At 32.5% G+C, this 19,978-nt stretch overlaps 2 protein-coding genes and 1 non-coding gene across 4 annotated transcripts; all 3 read left to right on the forward strand.

The window, feature by feature from the left end:
• The first annotated feature begins 1,225 nt into the window (after nucleotides 1-1,225).
• LOC109818640 (lectin 5) lies at nucleotides 1,226-2,496 on the forward strand. The gene has a single exon (XM_020384171.3). The coding sequence runs from the start codon at nucleotides 1,465-1,467 to the stop codon at nucleotides 2,287-2,289; it is 825 nt and encodes a 274-aa protein (XP_020239760.1). The 5' UTR covers nucleotides 1,226-1,464; the 3' UTR covers nucleotides 2,290-2,496.
• Nucleotides 2,497-7,323: 4,827 nt separating this feature from the next.
• Nucleotides 7,324-7,397, forward strand: TRNAN-GUU (transfer RNA asparagine (anticodon GUU)). The gene has a single exon. It is a non-coding gene; the product is annotated as a tRNA-Asn (tRNA).
• A 2,980-nt stretch (nucleotides 7,398-10,377) lies between these two features.
• Nucleotides 10,378-15,829, forward strand: SHM1 (serine transhydroxymethyltransferase 1). Of its 2 annotated transcripts, none has more exons than XM_029268896.2 (16): nucleotides 10,378-10,541; nucleotides 10,640-10,690; nucleotides 10,790-10,876; nucleotides 11,090-11,211; nucleotides 11,644-11,720; nucleotides 12,067-12,191; nucleotides 12,557-12,649; nucleotides 12,772-12,864; nucleotides 13,014-13,211; nucleotides 13,357-13,461; nucleotides 13,939-14,004; nucleotides 14,123-14,200; nucleotides 14,508-14,619; nucleotides 14,697-14,807; nucleotides 14,952-15,139; nucleotides 15,540-15,829. In XM_029268896.2, exons 1-15 carry the CDS (start codon nucleotides 10,452-10,454, stop codon nucleotides 15,098-15,100), a joined length of 1,557 nt encoding a protein of 518 aa, XP_029124729.1. In that variant the 5' UTR covers nucleotides 10,378-10,451; the 3' UTR covers nucleotides 15,101-15,139; nucleotides 15,540-15,829. The 2 variants fall into 2 exon arrangements, with proteins under 2 accessions (XP_029124729.1, XP_020239762.1); XM_020384173.3 differs by having other exon boundaries at nucleotides 14,952-15,121.
• Nucleotides 15,830-19,978: the final 4,149 nt, after the last annotated feature.

Consider the following 19,978-nt stretch of genomic DNA (forward strand, 5'->3'; position numbering starts at 1 on the left):
AAATTAACAAATTTATCAATTGAGACAAAATATCAATAATTACATATTTTCTAGTAATGCTTTATACTGCACAAATTTCTTCAAAATTTGAGTGTCGTACCGTTGATTTGAACATATTCATGGGTAGTTTGATTTAAAATAGCATTAATATTTTCTTCTAGCTAGGTAGCATTTTTGTAACATATATATTCCTAATTAATTAAAAAATATGTAACCGTTGATTCCTGAAAATACAAAAAAAAAAAAAAAAATTACTGAGACACGTGCATGTGAAAGAAATTATTTGCAAACACTACAACAAAAAATTATCGACAGCTATTTAGTGACAATAAATTAATTTTCTTTTATTTTATTATTTAATAAAAATATTAATAACTAATATATAATGGCTACTAAAAATGTATTTATATCACACCAAAATTTATTATTAGCGACAATTATTTATTTGAAAAAACTTAAGTCTCATATCGACTAGAAATAAGATAATTAAAAAGTATATAAATAGATGATAACTCTCACCTTACAAGTTTGTTTTGTAAGGTTAAGTTAGACCTATAACTTACTATTCTAAATTGGTATCAGATTACTCACCATTACCAAACTCAATAGTTCCTAAACTTGAAGGGGTGTATTGGGAAAATTCAAATCTCACATTGACTATTGATAAAATAATTAATTAGGAGATAAAATAATTAAAAAATATATAATAAAAAACGATCCTTATCTTACAAGTTCCACATTGAGTAAAAAGTAAAAAATGAGAATTTTTACCAGTATTTAGAATAATTGCCGCTAAATGTTTTAGCGACACTGCATACAATGACTATTGTGGAAATGCCGCTAAAAGATTTTGTAACAATTTTTATTACCACTAAAAATTATATTAAATGTCACTAAAAATCTATTTTGTTGTAGTGAAACTGTCATACAAGTGCACCAATACAATACGAACGAAAACTGTTGTGACAGCCATTAAGCAAGACGATAATAAAATGTGTGAATTTAAACATATCAAAACATTAATCATTAAACCAATGTGAAACGTTCATGCGCATGAACTAACATCTATATTACAATAACTTAATATATAACTCAATATCCTAAACCAAAACTAGGCAACATGGAATTTCTTACCTTTTGAATACAAAATCGCAACAAAATATGTAAAACATTTTGCTTTTGTTGCAATCTAAAAAAGACATATATTTGAGATAAACAGTAGCTAGTAGTCCAAGTGATATTGACTAACTTTTTTATATATTATAATCTAAAACATTCCTCGGATTTTCCACCTTTATGTGCTGACCTCGAACCTTACTATGCAAGTTGCAAGGTACATTGTTGCGAAACTATTTTCTATTCATTTGCAGACTTAGCAGGCCTCAACGGTAGTATATATATCTGAAATCTCCCACTTTTCCATGCACCCAACAATCAAGTTTCCAATCAATTAATCACTCAACCATGGCTAAAACACAAACTCCTTTTCTTGCTCTCATGATTTTCTTCCATTTTGTGTTGCTAATCAACAATGTGACCTCCGAATCAGTTTCATTCAGCTTCTCCAATTTCGGACCCGACCAAAAGTTCGATATTGGTTTCCTTGGCGATGCACGTCCATTAGGTGGTGCAATACAATTGACAAGAAGAGATAGTGGAATATATGGCACTCCCGTTATTCGCCAAAACAGCGTTGGTCGTGCACTTTATATTCCACCCATTCACCTTTGGGACAAATCCACAGGCAAACTCGCTGACTTCGAAACTGAATTCTCCTTTGTGGTGGATTCCGCTGGTTCAAAAGTCCACGCTGATGGCTTCTCCTTTTTCATCTTACCACTCGACGCTGACCCAAGAATTCCCAAAAACTCATCTGGGGGATATCTTGGACTCTTCAGTCCCGAAACTGCTTTCAACTCCTACAAAAACCAAATAGTGGCTGTTGAATTTGACAGCTTCGGGAACGAGTGGGATCCCAAACCTGTAGCCATTGCTCCTCACATTGGAATTGACGTTAACTCTCTTACGTCCTTGAAAACTACGGATTGGCCTGTTAATTCTTTTTCTCGAGGTTCAGTTGGAAATGCTTTGATAAACTATGATTCCAAGTCTAAAACACTGAGTGTTGTGGCTGGCTATGCTAACCCCCTCTCTTCTGTTTCGTTCTCACAAACCATTGATTTGAGGGGTGTGCTCCCAGAATGGGTTAGAATTGGTTTCTCTGCTGCCACTGGTGACAAGGTTGAAACGCATGACATTCTTTCGTGGTCTTTCGTTTCACGCATCTAGATAGAGGTGTTCCTGTGACGAGAATAATAGAGTGATGTGAGGGTCTTCAGAAGTGTTATTGGTGTCTAGAATATTCTGCAATCTGAGTGTTGTATGGATTTTTTACTAGTGTTTGTGTGTTTCCTTGCAAGGCAAAGCTTGTTGTCGTTAAATTCATAATCATGATCTTCTTGATTGTTTGATTGAAGTTTGGTGCATGTTTCGAAATTGTTAATCTTTCATATGTCTACAACCTCAATTCTGCATTCTGAGTGCTTTATTTGTACTAGTGCTTTTGTTGCCCTACGAGGGCAAGCTTACTTCACTTGTACAAAAGAGGTATTCCACATTGATTATTTTAAGTTTTTTACGTCGAAAAAAATATTGACGTTAATGCAGGAGACGTAAATCTACGTCGATTTTGTAAAATCGACGTAAATTAACGTCAGACATTACCAAGATTCAACGTAAAAAAAAAGTAAAAAAAAAATATAAATAAAAAAAACATAACGAGTGCAAGCAGAACGGTCCGTTCTGCTTGTAGAACGGCTCATTCTCCAAGCAGAACAGGCCGTTCTGCTTCATAGAACAACCCAAAAGAAAAGGTCAACAACCCATACAAATAGAACAACCAAAAAATCGAATAGAACAGATAGCCACAATAGCAATGCGAAAAACAAAAAGGTGTTAACGAAACCCTGATTCATACCTGATGAGCTGCAACAGTGTGCGAATGAGTAACAAAGAGTTCACCCCACTTTGCAGAAGACAAAAAAATGATTCAGTAACAAAGAAGAGGGAGAGGGTTTACAGAGAAAAAAAATGAAAAGTGATGAAAAGTGAATGCATGCGGTGTGCCTCGCACTCTCTTATTCAATTCCGCGTCCTTTTTTTACGTCGGACCTGGTAGGGTCTGACGTAAAATGTCAAATCTATGTCGAACACAACATACATCCGACGTAGATTTGACATTTTAAGTCGGACCCTACTAGGTCCGATGTAAAAAAATTTGCGAAAATTATAAAAATGTCACCGTGTCTTTTTTACGTCGAATTTTAGTGTGCCCAACGTTAAAGAGATGACGTAATATACTAATTTTCCACTAAATGTTAACTTCATAATCTTGATATCGTTAAATAATTGGTGCATGTTTCGAACTTGTTCTTTCAGCCATCAATTACAATAACATAAATTTAATCCATTACTGTATGTTGTAACAAAACACGAAAACAAAGTCCTCGTTTTACTTTTTCTTTTAAAAAAATATTTTATATTCATATATTTATATATTTTTTTATAGATTGTATAATTTAAAAATTACTTTTTATATTAAAAATTTAAATTTAAAATAAATTAGTGTCAGAAAAGCCGATACTATATATAAAGAAATAGCATCGGCTTTTTCGACGCTAAACTTAAATTAAATATTCACTACAACAAAATTTAGTATTACTGACAATTATTTAATAGCAATAAATTAATTATCTCTATTTTATTATTTAATAAAAATATTAATAACTATTATATAATGGCCACTAAAAATGTATTTACATCACATCAAAATTTACTATTAGCGACAATTATTTGTTAGAAAAAACTTAAGTCCCACATCGACTAGAAATAAAATAATTAAAGAGTATATAAGTTAATGATAATTCTCACCTTACAAGTATGTTTTATAAGATTGAGTTAGGCCTATAACTTACTATTCTAAGTTGGTATTTAGGAGATAATATAATTAAAGAATATATACTAAGAAGATAACCTTCATCTTCTAAGTCTCACATCAATTAGAAATAAGATAACTAAAGAGTATTTGTACTCATCTTACAAATCCTACATCGACTAGAAATAAGATAATTAAAGAGTATTATAAATCTTTTCTTAAACTTTTAGCGACAAATTTAAATGCCAGTAACAAATGACATAAAAAGTTATACATTTTTCCCGACCATTATGAGGATCTTTACCAACATATAGAATAATTATCGGTAAATGTTTTAGCGACATTGCATACAATAGTTAATGTGTGAAATGCCGGTAAAAGATTTTGTAGCAATTTTTATTGTCACTAAAAGTCATATTAAATGTCACTAAAAGTCCATTTTATTGTAGTGATTTTAAGTCTAGTATCGAAAAAGCCGATGCTATTTCTTTATATATAGTGTCAGCTTTTCCGACACTAATTTAATTTAAATTTAAACTAAATTAGTGTCATAAAAGCGGACGCTATATTTAAAGAATAGCGTCGACTTTTTTGACACTAAACTTAATTTAAATTTAGTGTCGAAAAAATCGACGCTACATCTTAAAATAACGTTGGCTTTTCCAACAGTATTTACGTCATCTATTAGCCGACGCTTATTTTTCGCAGCTATTTTAGAGTTTTCTTGTAGTGGATCCACCCTAACCTTTATTTAAGAATCTAAGATGGACGATGTTTGTAAAATAAAAAAGTCTACTTTAAAATAGGAAAAAAAATCATAAAAGAGTTGTATCTCTAAAAAAAATTCATAACATAAATATAACAAAGAAAAGGTAATGTTTATATGAAAGTTAAAATGTACAGCTAAATATGTTTGTGTTAAAATGTACAGCTAGATGTATGTGTACGTACGTGTGTGTTGTGTGTTTATGTTTGTGTCTGTGTGTTTTGAATTGATTTATTTTGTAAAAAATATTTTAAGTAAAGATTAGATGCTATATACTTATAGTTTTTAAGAATTATTAATTGAAATACACACTAAATAAAAAACTTTTACCACAAACATTAAGTTTAAGGGTGGAAATCACTTGTCTCGTACTATATATACTAAATAGGTATTCAGTCACTGCAAACTAACAAGTATGGGACCCTTCTTGACACTTTTGGTAATCGAAGGGCTCACATGAACATATCTTTAATCCCTTCGGCACTTTCAATAGTCAAAGGATTCACACGAGCAAATCCTTGGTCCCTTGCGGTACTCTTGGTAATCAAAGGACCCGAACAAGTAAGATGTTATATGAACCCGAATCAATCGACAAGGCTTTCAAATTATACCACTTCATTCGACCACTATAACCAAACAAACCTTTCCAATCCCTTTGGCAGCCGATAAGACCGAAAGGGATATGGTGTCCTATAACTTAAATTATGATGATAAACATAAATATGACTTAATCACTAATACAAAATCAATTAATATATTACCTAATTGGTAACCCTAGAACGCAACTTAGGAGAATTTGGACCCATCACGGTCAGTACAAATAGTATCGCATCTCGAGGTAAAGATACTAATTTTGATTCGCATTTAATATATCAAGAGAGTAACTTACTTGAGTGTCAAAGTGTCTTTTGTAGGCGCACCCATCTCGACATGGATAGGCAACTGAATTGGAGAATAAAGATAAGTGAAGGCATCAATAAGAAGGAGATGCAAATCTGCCATCCCCAAATCTGTCTCTTAATTCATTTATAATTGTTTGAATTGTATTTCATTTGTATTACATTTGTGTTTCATTTAGTTTCATTGTGGATTAAGTTTTTTTCCATTTCTTTGTTTCCTTAAGCTTGTATTTGACCTTTAGGAGTGTTTTGAAAAGCCTTTAGTGTTATTCTATCTCTCCCAAGTATCATTAGTGAAACTTAATATTCGTTAGTACTTGTGGAAGAGTCCTAAGGGACTCTAAGTGTCACTTAGGTTTCCACTAAGGACATGTCTGGTTTACTAGCTTTTATAGTTCATTTTTAAAAAAGTGTTCTAAAGGACTCTAAGTTTCACTTAGATTTTCACTCTAGGGAAAATGACTAGTATCTATTTTAATTGTTTTCCTTTACTTGTTTTTATTAAATATACTTGTTTAAGAGCATTTCTTCCTTAACCAATTTGTTTAGAATGCTATATTCTTGTCTACTATGGATCTTGTATGCACACTTGAATTTTTCTTTGTGAAAATTTATTATCACTCCATTTTTGTGAAATACTTTCAAATCTTTGTGAAAAACTTTTTTGAACAAAAATGACTTATCATTATTTTCATCGTAGTAGTATGCATAGTCAAAATTTTCATAGCAGTGGGAAGAGTACTAAGGAATAACTTAGGGAAATAAAAGAATATATAAGGAGAAAAGATGAGGAGAATGAAAGAAAAAAAGAAGAGAGAGTGAAATCACAATAGAGTTGTTACTTGGTTAAGCTAGTAATAAGGGGTGAAAGTAATAAGCCTAAAGGTTATGATGATGTTGGTGGGGATCCAAGAGGCGTTTTCTTCTACTTTTGGTCAATGACCAGCTATAGGACACTTTATAGTTTCATCTCATATATCTTGGAGACCCTTCCTTTGGTATCTTCAAGTTGAATTGTGATGGGGTTGTTTCACCTAAAAAGGGAGCCTCTTGTGATGGTATTCTTCAGGATCATTTTGGTCCCTTCATCCTTACTTTTTCTTACAAGTTGAGAGAGTGACTTGTCTTCCAAGCTAAGTTATGGGCCATCTATTACAAGTTGCAACTCATTTTTGATCGTGGCATACAAAATGAGGTGTAAGTTGAGATTGATTCAACTCTTGTAGTCAAATTCCTAACAAAAGGGTTGTAGTAGAACTCATGTTTGTTTCTCTCTTTATATCATGGTGTGTGGCAAAGGACATAAAATTTATGCTAAGTATGGCATGGTTGTGAATATTTATGTCTTTGTGAACACCTTACATGGGTTTTATTTTATATGCTTGTAAATGTGTCTAATTTTCCCTTATTTAGAGGTTACAAGTCTGGGTTTTGAGCCACTTTTTGCACAACAAAAAAATTATTAGTAGTACATGTGTTAAGAATTTAACAGTCACAATATTGAAGATTAACCAATTTAAAATTATATAAACAAATGTGTATGTTTTTTTATATTATTATGTAAATTAATCTTAATAAAAATATTATTTTGTGGATATTTTAATTTTTTTAAAATTATAAACATAAATCTAAAAAATATTATAAACCAATTATGTAAAAGAAAAGTTGTATGACGTTCATAGTATATAAATTAAATAAGATTATATTGATAATGTATACCATATGCTGGAATAGCTCAGTTGGTTAGAGCGTGTGGCTGTTAACCACAAGGTCGGAGGTTCAAGCCCTCCTTCTAGCGATTTCTCATATTTTTGTTTGAAAAACAAGTATTTTGTTGAAGATTTAAATAAATAATATAATTAAAGCAAATAATGTTATATTAAAAGTAAACCTTTATTAAAATATTTGGTGTAATATTAAACAAGACAATAAATAAGAAATTTTGTTAAATATTAAAGATAAAAATGAAAATAATAATTTTTTTAATTAAACTAAGACAGTAATCAAACAAGTAATAGCTTCTATACCAAAAAAACAAGTATAATAGCTTACAAAATAAACTATTGATTCATATCCTTAAGAAACAATAGAACATAAGTTAGCAAAAGATGTTCACTCCTCCCTCAGAGAAATGGTTCAATGCTTTGGTGGCAAGTGGCAGCATCTGTTTCAAGCATTTGAATTACCCTATCAGCTTTGTCCCACGAATCAATTTGTGGCCAAGAAGCAGTGATTGTGGATTAGCCTTGCAAGGCCTACGTTATTTGCCAATATCTGCATCTCAATTTTCATCCTTTGCTCATTTATTTCCACAAAAAAGAAAAAAAAAGAAAGTTATGAATAAACTTTCATATGCGTCTGTACAAAGTGTTCATCAGATTTCCACGTCTCGTTGTTGCTTTCCATCATTTTTCTCTTCAAAAAGGAACAAAAAATGTCTATGTGCAATCGAAGCTTAGCTCATTACCTCAAATTTCCCTAACCCTTATCGTAGACTAAGGCTAAAATTTCAAATTTTAGCAGTTAGTAAGTTGAATTCTACTAAATTCGTATTATAAGAAAAAGTCTTCACTGAGATTATGAAATTAAAGGCTCATCGATTTATTCATACAATAGTAAAATAATCGTAGAAAATATTATTATAATAAAGTATTTGGTCATAAATATACTTTTATTGTGATCTACCAGCCATTAATGCAACAATCTCTTTCATTTCTCCTTCATGTTCGTAATTTTTAAAATAACATATTTATGTAATACTTTTATAGATATTAGAATAATAATTTTTCATATCACTCTAATGATAGAGATCAGGATAATATATAAAGTCTTAGATTGTAATTCTAATATTCTGATTGTATTTTCAATGGGTAAAAAAAATAATGATTATTTGTGTCTATGTTAATAATATTATTATTATTTAATTTTTATGCATTATTAATGTAATTTTTTTTATGTATAATATCAACTAATTAAAAATTATGATAAATATAAATTTTAAATTAATTATTATAAAAACTAAAAATTTAATGTAGATAATAATTTCTTATTAAATGATAATATGAAGAGTTTACACATATACTCGTAATATTAAAGTAAAGAAAAATTATCGATAAGTTACACAATGTTTAAAGCAAAAACTTCATTCCATTCTATTTTCGTTTTTTGCTGGCTCAAGTTTACAAATCCTTAAGAAGCGAAAGCATAGTTTGGACTTGGAGTGTAAGAGGGACAAAAGATAAGTATTTACACATAAAATATAAGAACTTAAAATATAAGAAGCTATCCTTTTTCCACGTACGAAGAAACTTTTGTTTAGAAATTAGGATCACAAATATCATGAAGAATTTAATTTAAGACCAGCATTAATATTATGATGAATTTAAGCACGAGAAAGTTGATTAGGATAGAACATACGTCACCAACTTATGTGTCGGGTGAAAATTTGTGCCTTGGACATCTTATTGTAGAATATGTAGTAGAGAGACACGAAGTATCATTTTTGCTATTTTTTTTCAAACAAAGATTGACAAAATTAAAAATTATATAAGTTAGTTTAGGTTGCATAAAAAGGGTTTATAACTACTTTTCCTTATAAAATAGTTAATTTTTCATACAAAGATTAACAAAATTAAAACTTACAGGAGAAAACGTTGAAGATTTTGTGACAAAATGTTTGTGACTACTTTTTCGTTGATTTTCAGAAGACATGTTTGTTGTACTCAAAAGGGGTTTCTCAAAATTAACAACTTATATATTATGTGATTTTCATATATTAATGTTGTTTTCTATTTATTACCATAACTGATTTTTTCATATAAAAAACAAATAATTTTTTTTTTGTTTTAAGTAAAAGAAATATAAACTTACTTCTAAATATATTAATTGCTAATTTTTTTTACACCCTAAGTTTAGTGTGAAGTTTCCTAATGAGATCATCACTCATTTTCTAATGAAAGTGAGTGTATTCAATTGGCCAAAAGAAATATTTCTTGAAATTATGAGTAAGTAATTAACTATAATCATCTTCTAAATCATTTAATTTTATAGATATTTCTATAACAAAATTTAAAATAATTTATTTAACTATTTTTATTAGTGTTGATGAATTAAAACATTGTTTATAATATATGAGATCTAAAATAATATCTAATATTTTACATATCTTTATTCATATAATAAAATCATAATTAAAAATAATAGTTAATATTATAATAGATATAAGTAGCACGGTAACAAAATTCTCATAAAAAACATCAGCGACATATTTTTTTAAAATTTTATTTATTTTAATAAATCTTTATTTTTTTACGCTATAACAAATCTTTGTTGAAAATTATAAACATTTATGATTTTCATCTATTATATAATAACACTCACTTTGTAATTTTATAATTTAACAAATTTTAAACAATAATAAATTATGTGATTAAAGAGTAAACCGTGTCTAAACTTTTTTCAAGTACGTCAAAGGATGGGATAGCTAGCTCCAAGATTTAACGCGGCTGCATATACAAGACAGGATTCGAACCTTTAACCTTACTTAAGAATGAATCAATTCTTACTCCTAAATCACACGCTTGAAATTGAGCAAACAAGAGATCGAGGTTAGTAATGAACAATGTTCAAAACAGAATAAGCCAATTGTGATGATATTTTGAATTTTTTTTATTTTTTTATTTTTTTAAAAATAGCGAAAGGTTGAACTGAATGTAAAATCTGAGGGTGGGTCCCACACAGTGGCGCCATGCCATCCCTCTCCGAAAAACCGATAACGAGCAACTTCATCTTCACAAACACAAACACACAAACTCACTCACACTCACTCTCTCTCTCTCTCTCTCTGCGAGAAATGGCGATGGCAATGGCGCTTCGCAGGCTTTCATCTTCAATTGAGAAGCCTCTTCGCCCTCTCTTCAATGCTGGTTCCCTCTACTACAAGGTTCTCCCTCTCTCTGTTTCTCGTTCTCTCACTTCATATTCATATTCTTCGCCCTTTTTAATTATCTTTATTTTCATTTTTTTTTTCTGCCTTTGTAGTCCTCTTTGCCTGATGAAGCTGTCTATGACAAGGAGCGACCTGGAGTTACAGTAAGTCTATGGTTATGAATGATTTCACTTTCTTTCTAAAAATATATTATTGTTTACTCATGATTTAATGAAGAAAATCAAAATATTGTGCCTTTGCAGTGGCCGAAGCAGTTGAATGCTCCACTTGCGGCCGTTGATCCTGAGATTGCTGATATAATTGAGCTTGAGAAAGCTAGGCAATGGAAGGTATATACTCGTTGGATAAATTTTTTCATAACAACTTGTAATAGCATAGAGGAAAAAATAGGAACCAAAATTAAAATAATTTTTTAATAACTTAAAAATAATTTATTCGTAAGTTAAAAAGGAAATTTTATGGCTGTTAATCGGAGAGAGTTTTTACAATTATCTGATACATAAGCTAATTTTGATTTATAATTATAATTTTGAACTGTGAAGGGGCTGGAACTGATACCATCTGAGAATTTCACTTCTGTGTCTGTCATGCAAGCCGTTGGGTCCGTCATGACCAACAAATACAGTGAGGGGTATCCTGGTGCAAGATATTATGGTGGAAATGAGTATGTTTCTCTCTCTCTCACTCTGCATCTACTTGTCTAAAGTGGGTAACTTGGGGGAGTAAAATAAAAAATCTCAGATGTTGATAATGAGATTAAGGTTTAATTATAATTTAGGCAATGTAATTTTATAAGCTTTGGCTTTTATTCTCTATAACTAAAAATATTTCATTTTAATATATATATATATATATATATATAATATGAAATTTAGGAACAAAATATTTATTAAATCTAAAATTAATCAACCATATTACTTACTTTATGTATATAACTATGATAAGTTATGAATATCTTGAAATATTAATGGTTGTTTTTTTAGTCACTAGTGTAACTTTATCTTTACTTCCTTTAGACGAGTAAAATAGTGGTTGGCATTTGGATTTTATTCACATCAATACAAACTCAGAAAAATTGTGGATTTTTCCTTTTCAGGTATATTGACATGGCTGAAACACTGTGCCAGAAGCGTGCCCTGGAAGCGTTTAGATTGGATCCCGCTAAATGGGGAGGTAAGAACATGAGATATATAAAATGCCGGTACAATAAAAAAAAATGCCCTGTTTTTTAATTTTATTGACCAGAGTCTACTCTTTTTTGGTTACGTGTTATTAGCATGCAAGTGAACGTCTCTATTCTTTGGGAGTTATTATTGTTTTTTAGCCACGGTACTAGTGTCAAGGTTGAATTCAAACCAAGATTTTAGATGTTGAAGTCTGACATGGGCTTTGCTGGTTAAATTTTGAAATGATCATCACCCAGGAGTTTTCTTGATGTTCAATAGATTCATTAAAATTTAAAAGTATTAGGTGTTTGTTTAAGTCTTCTGATATGACATTGTTACCCCTTTAATTGCAGTGAACGTGCAGCCTTTGTCTGGGTCTCCTGCAAACTTTCATGTTTATACTGCATTGCTAAAACCTCATGATAGAATCATGGCTCTTGATCTTCCTCATGGTGGCCATCTTTCTCATGGATATCAGGTACTTTCAAGTTTGAACCTCCACCATTCATTTCATCTTTATAATACATTTATATGTATATATATATGGCTTATTGATTGTCATTGTCGTTTTCTTTTGATAATTTTTCAAAGATTAAATACACCTTGCGGTCATTTATGAAAAAATTGCACATTTTTTTTAAATATTTAATTATTTTGATTTCTATTCGAGACATAGTGTAAGCTGTTAACTATGGTAACCTATCGTATGACAATCGATTTAAACTGTTTATGTTTCCAAGACAAGATCTGTTAATTGTTTTTTAATTCTTGTAAGTAGCTCTCTTAATTCATTAATCGTGTTCAGTTTTATCTACGACTAATATTGCTGCTACTACTACGCAGACTGATACCAAAAAGATATCCGCAGTATCGATATTTTTTGAGACAATGCCATATAGATTGAACGAAAGCACGGGATACATTGACTACGATCAGGTATCATTGAAGGGTATATTTTATCATGGTCGTGATACTTTTGGCTACATTTCATTGATATATTCATGTCACCCTTTTTAGTCATCTCAAGGTTTTTGTGATGGGAAAATCTTGAAATGTAGTTGGAGAAATCGGCTACACTCTTCAGGCCAAAGCTGATTGTTGCTGGAGCTAGTGCTTATGCGCGCCTATATGATTATGAACGTGTACGCAAGGTAATATGCATACACAAGTATACCGTACAGGATGATTTTATAAATTGATTGTATGTTAGGATTTTTTTACTTTTACCTTTTACTTTGAATGATTGTATTTATAATTTTATATGGAAGTCCCAAGGTTAAATTCGTGAAGCATATTACAGGTTTGCGATAAGCAGAAAGCTGTATTATTGGCAGATATGGCACACATCAGTGGATTGGTCGCAGCTGGTGTTATCCCATCACCTTTTGATTATGCAGATGTAGTTACTACCACAACTCACAAGTCACTTCGGGGACCACGTGGAGCTATGATATTCTTCCGGAAAGGGCTTAAAGAAATTAACAAAAAAGGACAGGAGGTAAATTCCTGAGCAAAATTAATTTAGCATTTTTTACATTTCTGACTTCTATACTCTCAAACTTCATTTTCATCAATAGGATAGTTTGCACTATTTCCTACTTGAATTAATGTAAATTCATAACAGTAATTCTTTGAATTTGTAGGTATTTTACGACTACGAGGACAAAATCAACCAAGCTGTTTTCCCTGGACTGCAAGGTGGCCCTCACAACCACACTATTACCGGTTTAGCTGTTGCATTGAAGCAGGTAAAAAGTGGAGAAGATCATAATATGATCTTTACTTTTGCATGTCTCAATAGTGACAGACTGAGATGGAACGGATCTGTGTCACTGTCTATTTTTCTTCATATATTTGTATCCATTTACACCTGTCAAAGAAAATATATGGTTTAGTAGTAAGTTTTTCTTCTATCTCAGAATAAAAAGGTTTATCTTAGGGGTTTGATTTGGTATATAACATGATTTGAGGAGGTTACTTTCTGTGATCCATAGAAACTTAAACATATGCCAAAGGGTGGGGTGAATAAATCGTACATGCGCATTAGTTTGTAGTTTTAAGGGACTAACCAAAAATGGTTCTCCAGGTTTCTTAAATGACTTGGGAACCAGATTCTCTGGAGCCATAACTTCTTTTTAACTTATTTGATATTGTGGGAATGTTAATATGTGTTCTGCGATATTCACTTAATGATCATATATATTTATTTCTCATTGTGGATGCAGGCTACAACTCCAGAATATAGATCATATCAAGAGCAAGTTCTCAGCAATAGCTCAAAATTTGCACAGGTATATTACAAAAGAGAACAACCTTTTCTTGTCTATTTTTATCTTAACACGCGAATTGGTTACTATAATTGCCTTTTCATATCCAAGAGATATCTTTTTGAACCTAACACTGTTACAGGCTCTGAGTGAGAGGGGCTATGAGCTTGTTTCTGGTGGAACTGAGAATCACCTGGTTTTGGTGAATCTGAAGAACAAGGTAATGGGGGACTGCTTTGGCGTTTCATATAAGTCTCAGTAGATCTACTCTGAACAATAAATCATCACATCTAATGCTAGTCATTTGTGTTAGTCATAAAACTGACATTTCAATCGATCTACTCACACAATCAGACTAACTACTGTGGTTTAGATTATGTCAGATCAATTTATGTCATAAAGCTTTCAGGAGAAATTTTGTAACCTCTTAAAAGGCATATATTATGTTAGATCAATTAAAGAAAGCAGTAATATATTTCATTCTATAGAGGCAGTAAGACTAATGTTTTTCACAAAATTTTGTGCAGGGTATTGATGGTTCGAGAGTTGAGAAGGTGTTGGAAGCAGTTCATATTGCAGCTAATAAAAATACTGTTCCTGGAGATGTGTCTGCCATGGTTCCTGGTGGCATCAGGATGGGTACAGGCTCTTTGTTGCTTGTTTTACGATTTCCATGTCTTCAGTCACTTACTTGATTGCGCTCTTGTGGAATTCAGGAACCCCAGCTCTAACTTCTAGAGGATTTGTTGAGGAGGATTTTGTTAAGGTAGCAGAGTTTTTTGATGCGGCAGTAACTTTGGCTGTGAAGATCAAGGCAGAGAGCAAAGGTTCTTAGATCTTCATTATGCTTACTGAGTTTATGTTTGTTTCTTTATCTGGACAGGGCTGATATAAATGCTTTTAAGTTTTAACCTCTTTCTTGATGGGTGCATAATAATTTAATATGGTTGCTGTTGAAATGTTTTAATCAGGAACGAAACTGAAGGACTTCTTGGCCACAATTGAGTCATCTTCTACCTTTCAATCAGAGATAGCAAAGCTCCGCCATGATGTTGAGGAGTATGCAAAACAATTTCCAACCATTGGTTTTGAAAAAGCAACCATGAAGTACAAGAATTGAGAAAAGAAAACTTTCCATTGGGTATGCGTTACTCTTTAGGTGTTTACTCATTTTCTCACTAGTTTATTCATTTTCGTGCCCCTTATTTGTTGATAAGGTCTTAGACAAGAGGTAGTTGGTCACAACTGCAAAATGGTGCACTAGAGAGACTTCGTCCCTTTTTCACTCCAAAAGCTTCTGTGTGTTATATAATTGTATTTCATATCAGTGTCCACTCAAAGCTTCAATTTATAGAAAAAGCAAAAGCAAACCCAGTAATTGTCATCAATCTCTGGTAGAATTTTGAAAACTGATATTTAAATTTGTGATTTTTTTAACTCGTTTTTCTTGTCCAAGACAGGAAACTTGCATTTATCATTTCTATCATCATATTTTCTCAACTAGAACATGCAAATCGTAGTCTGATGTTTTCTAACGAATGTAGTTTGCAATGTGACAGGTCATCCAATGGTCTTATTGGCACGCAATTCAACATGATCAGTTTTCCTGATTCATGGTAGAGGACAATGGCATATCTTTATAAAAAAAAAGGTCAAAAGCCTTTATATGTATGAATCTAGAAAGTCTTGATCATTATCTTGAAATGTATAGATGCATATGTAATAAGGGCTTCAAATACCAAATTTCTTTAACAGATGGTTGTTGAACCTACCCCCTGTAATGGGCTATCGATCATAAGAACTGATTGTATCTGCTATAAATTCAATTAGCATCCTCCACTGCATAGAATCCCGCTAGATGTTGATGTGAATTATTTTACCTCAGATATTTCTTAAAATATGTGCGCAGTTATGGCGGTTTCAATGACTTTAAAATCCTATCTTTGTCCACGGGAGGTGCAAATGCTATCCATATTTGATAGAAAGAAAAGGGAAGTATACAAACAAGGGAAGGAAAGAAATAAATGAAAATTGTTAAAGAAATGAATATGCACAAATAGCAAGGAAAGAAGCAGGGAAAGAGAGAAATGAGACAGAAGCCCCACACTTCCACTTGTTAGGATGTACTCAAGTGACAAGATTGGAAGGATTGAATTTTATTTTGCCTACCCATGACCCTATTGTCGTGAAATAATTCCCATCTGAATGGTTCCACCAAGACTTGTTCCAACACGATCCCAAAATAATCAGACGATATTTGCTAAGAAAGAGGAGCAATTGGCTTAGGGGAAAGAAGATGAAGAAAATTTGCATCAAAAGTCAAGGTTGAAACCCCTAAATCAAAGTTGCAAAGGAAAGTGATAAATGTTGGAAATTTAGTCAAGTACTCATGTGCTTGATTTTATGATGGATACTCATAAAATGATAATTACTAAATGTCTCAAGATCAAAATATCATTAGGAAATCATTATTAAAGTTAAAGGGTCCAAGACGGATAAGAAAAGGGTATAAAAGATGACGTAACAGAAGTTATGGTAGGAGAATGATAATTTATTCTTTGGCTTTCATGAGATACAAATACGCATAAAAATTTTACGTAGAGCAATATTAGTGCATTGTTTGTAGAGCACTATTAGTGCATTGTTTCTAAATATAGTTATCTTAATAGGTGATATTTTCTACTAAACATATGTTGCGTATGCCTATTTACTTGATTTAATATCAATCACAATATTTACAATATACAACCAAGATATCTTCCAAATATATGTGACGTAATATCAATATTGATTTCAATCATTAACAACCCCTCAAATGAATGGGTGCAGGAATCATCTCGAGTTTGTCAACATGTTGAATCTAGTGTAAGTAAGGGCTTTAGTTAAGCAGTCTATTGTTTGTTCTGTTGAGGCCACATAAGCTATAGTAACTTGATCTTGACGAACCTTGTCTTTAATGTAATGAACATCAATCTCGTGTAGAGGGAGGTCCTTTGGCTTCTTCTCTCGTAAAGGTATTTTCAACTCATATCCTAAGCCTTTCCTAAGAAGTAGGAATGGGTAGAAGCGATGATAGAGTTTTCCATGGAGTCTTGTTTCTCAAGAGGAACATTCAAGCTGTCTCTCAATTTTCAGCTCGAACAAACATTACTTCTCAATTTTTATTTTTATTTTTTTATTATTTTTATTATTATTATTATTATTATTTTATTTTTACCTAGAACGCCCTTTGCGGGTTTTCATTCTAGCAGCTTCTTAACAAGCAATGTTTCTCTCTTGTTGAAATAACTTTTTGAGAAAGCTCTATTCACTTTGCCTTAGTGTTTGAGAGATTCGTCCTCCTCAGGTTCTCTTTATTAGCTTGCAACTCGTTAGGAGTGTGGATTCGTCTGTTCCTATTCTGCATGGATTTCATGGTTGCACGACACGGATTTGCCCTCTTAGGGCAAAAGTTGGCGTCTTGATGATTTAACCTAGACTCTTTATGCATGGCTTGCTTCCATTACTTCTGACTAACGCACATATGTTAATTTCCCTTTTTAGTCTCATTTATTCTTTTACAAGGAGGGATATGTTCTAAATGAATGTAATGCAGAATGTAGAGAAAGTTGAGAATAATAAATATCAGTCTCATTGATTTTTTTATCTGTGAATGCTCAAATATATTTTGACAGTATTAAGCGAGAATCTGTATTTGATTCTAAGAAGACTTACTTTAACAAACATATCAAAGCAAGGGCCCAACCATAGTATTTTTTAAAAATTGATTTGGGTTTTTCTTTAGAGCCTAGATACTGTCGTATATTAGAGCATTCATTTTTTTAACTTTCTATACGTACTGCAACCTAATCCTCCTTAGCTAATAAAATAAAATGAATGAAATTAATGAGCTAATCTAGAATGCATGTCAATTTTTTTTGCTTAATCTTTATCATGTTTCTATTATCTAAAGGGGAATGATGCATGGTAAAGATGAGATTTCTTTTATTGATTTTTTTTTTTACAAAAAGGAAACTACCTATATGATGTTAATGGAATACTAACCTAAGGATGTACAAAGGGGTATAAATTTTTTTTATTATCATTTTTATTTTTTATTATCTGTTTGCTTATTTTAAAATTCCAATCCATCTTATTAGAAAAAAATAATTCAAACAAATGCACACACACATGCTCAATCAACGTACACCCACGAACGATCATGTTCAAATCCTTGGTCTGTGGTCCCTGTCAAGAAAAGTGTGTTGTATAAGACAGTTCTAATCTCACTGGTCTTTAAGGCCCCCAAGGTGCCCCCATTATAGGGACCCAGTATCTCTGTCGCTGTCACCTGGCAAACTCTAAGGTCTGTCGCAGTATTTCAGGCAAGAGTAACTGGTTATCACCTTGAGTGTGATTTTCGACAAGGCTCGCAGGCTCCAAGGCCAAACTTGGGCCGGTTGTACGTCAACCACTCCCTATGTTTAATACCCTCATGCCCCCAGGTATAGGGGGAACTGTTGTGTGCAAAGGTTTGTGTATAATTTTTATTCAAACAAATGCATAATTTAAACAGGCAAATAGATATTAAAGCCAAACAAATAAAACAAACAAAGTAAAGGGGAAAAATATTTAAATTATAATTCTTATTTTATTAACTTCATCATTGATATGGGCCTGACCCTCTTAAAACATCCCCAGCAGAGTCGCCATCTGTCGCAACCCAAAAATTTTCGATCTCGCGACCTATGGTTTAGACATCCTTTTAAAGATCTCATCAATTAAAGAATGCCCGAACACCAGACTAATCCTTAATCAATGGTTTTGAAAATAGGTTCATGGAGTCGCCACCAATATTTTACTCAAAACATTGGAAAAAGAAAAGGTTTTTTTAAGGTCGAGTAAATGGCCTTGATACCCAGAATTGGATTCGGGGGTCGATTGCGAGTAGAGAAGGTATTAAGCACCCCTACAACGCCTTAAATCGGTACCCTATGATGAAATTAACACGATAAGAATTAATAAATTAAATATTGAATCCCCTTTATTAATTTTTATTTACATGCTTAAAATATAAATTAAGCGATTAATCCTTAAATATCTACATTATGATGTTTATTATAACAAAAAAAGAGATAAAGATGAGAAATAAAAGGAAGAGAAGAAGATTGACTGAAATACCTCTTGAACGAGCTTTATTGAATCTTCAGATAAGGAGAAGGTGCTTTGTGGCGACCTTTCACACTACAGTATGCCTCACAGATCACAAGAAGTACAATAGAAGGGAGAGAGAAGATAGAGATGCGACACAAATCTCAAGTAATACAATAAAAGGGAGAGAGATAGAGAATTTTCGTGCTCAAAGGAGTCTTATTCAAAATTTCTCTGGCTGCCCTGAGAATTGTGCCCGAGGCTTCTATTTATAGGAATCAGAAGGGGGCCAGAACAGCCCGTTCTGGGCCAATCGTTATGTGCAAATTACACACCCTAGAACGGTCCGTTCTGAAAATGGAACAGCCTGTTCCAGAGTGGAAATTAACACAAAGTTTCCCTTTCCAGAATGGACCATTCCAAATTTGACTTGTTTGGAACGGCCCGTTCTGGTATTGGAACGACCCGTTCCAGCCTAGGACTCTTTAGGTGTTTTAGTCACGTTGGAACAACCCGTTCTGATATTGAAACGGCCCGTTTTGGAGTTCGAGATAGCCCGTTCCAATTTTGGAACAGCCCATTCCGGGCTACTAAAACCACCTTATTTGGCCTTTAGGCCTTCTGATGTCCTGTCTCGTTGTTTGCCTACTTCGGAAGCTCCTTCCCTTCATAACGGAGGTCCATTTCCTTGTTTGTGTGCCCCTAGACGAAATTGGGTGTCTACAACCCTTGCCAAGTGTAGAAGCTCCAAGAGTTCCCTATAATGCTTCCACTAGGCATGAGCTAACTCTCGTCGATGTGGGAACTCTAAAGTGCTCTCATTGGTGTTCTCACAAGGCGTGGGCTCGGTCACGCCAAGGGCAGTCTA

This window comes from Cajanus cajan, chromosome 5 (assembly GCF_000230855.2).
Source record: "Cajanus cajan strain Asha chromosome 5, NIPB_CcT2T_4, whole genome shotgun sequence".
Lineage (NCBI taxonomy): Eukaryota > Viridiplantae > Streptophyta > Magnoliopsida > Fabales > Fabaceae > Cajanus > Cajanus cajan.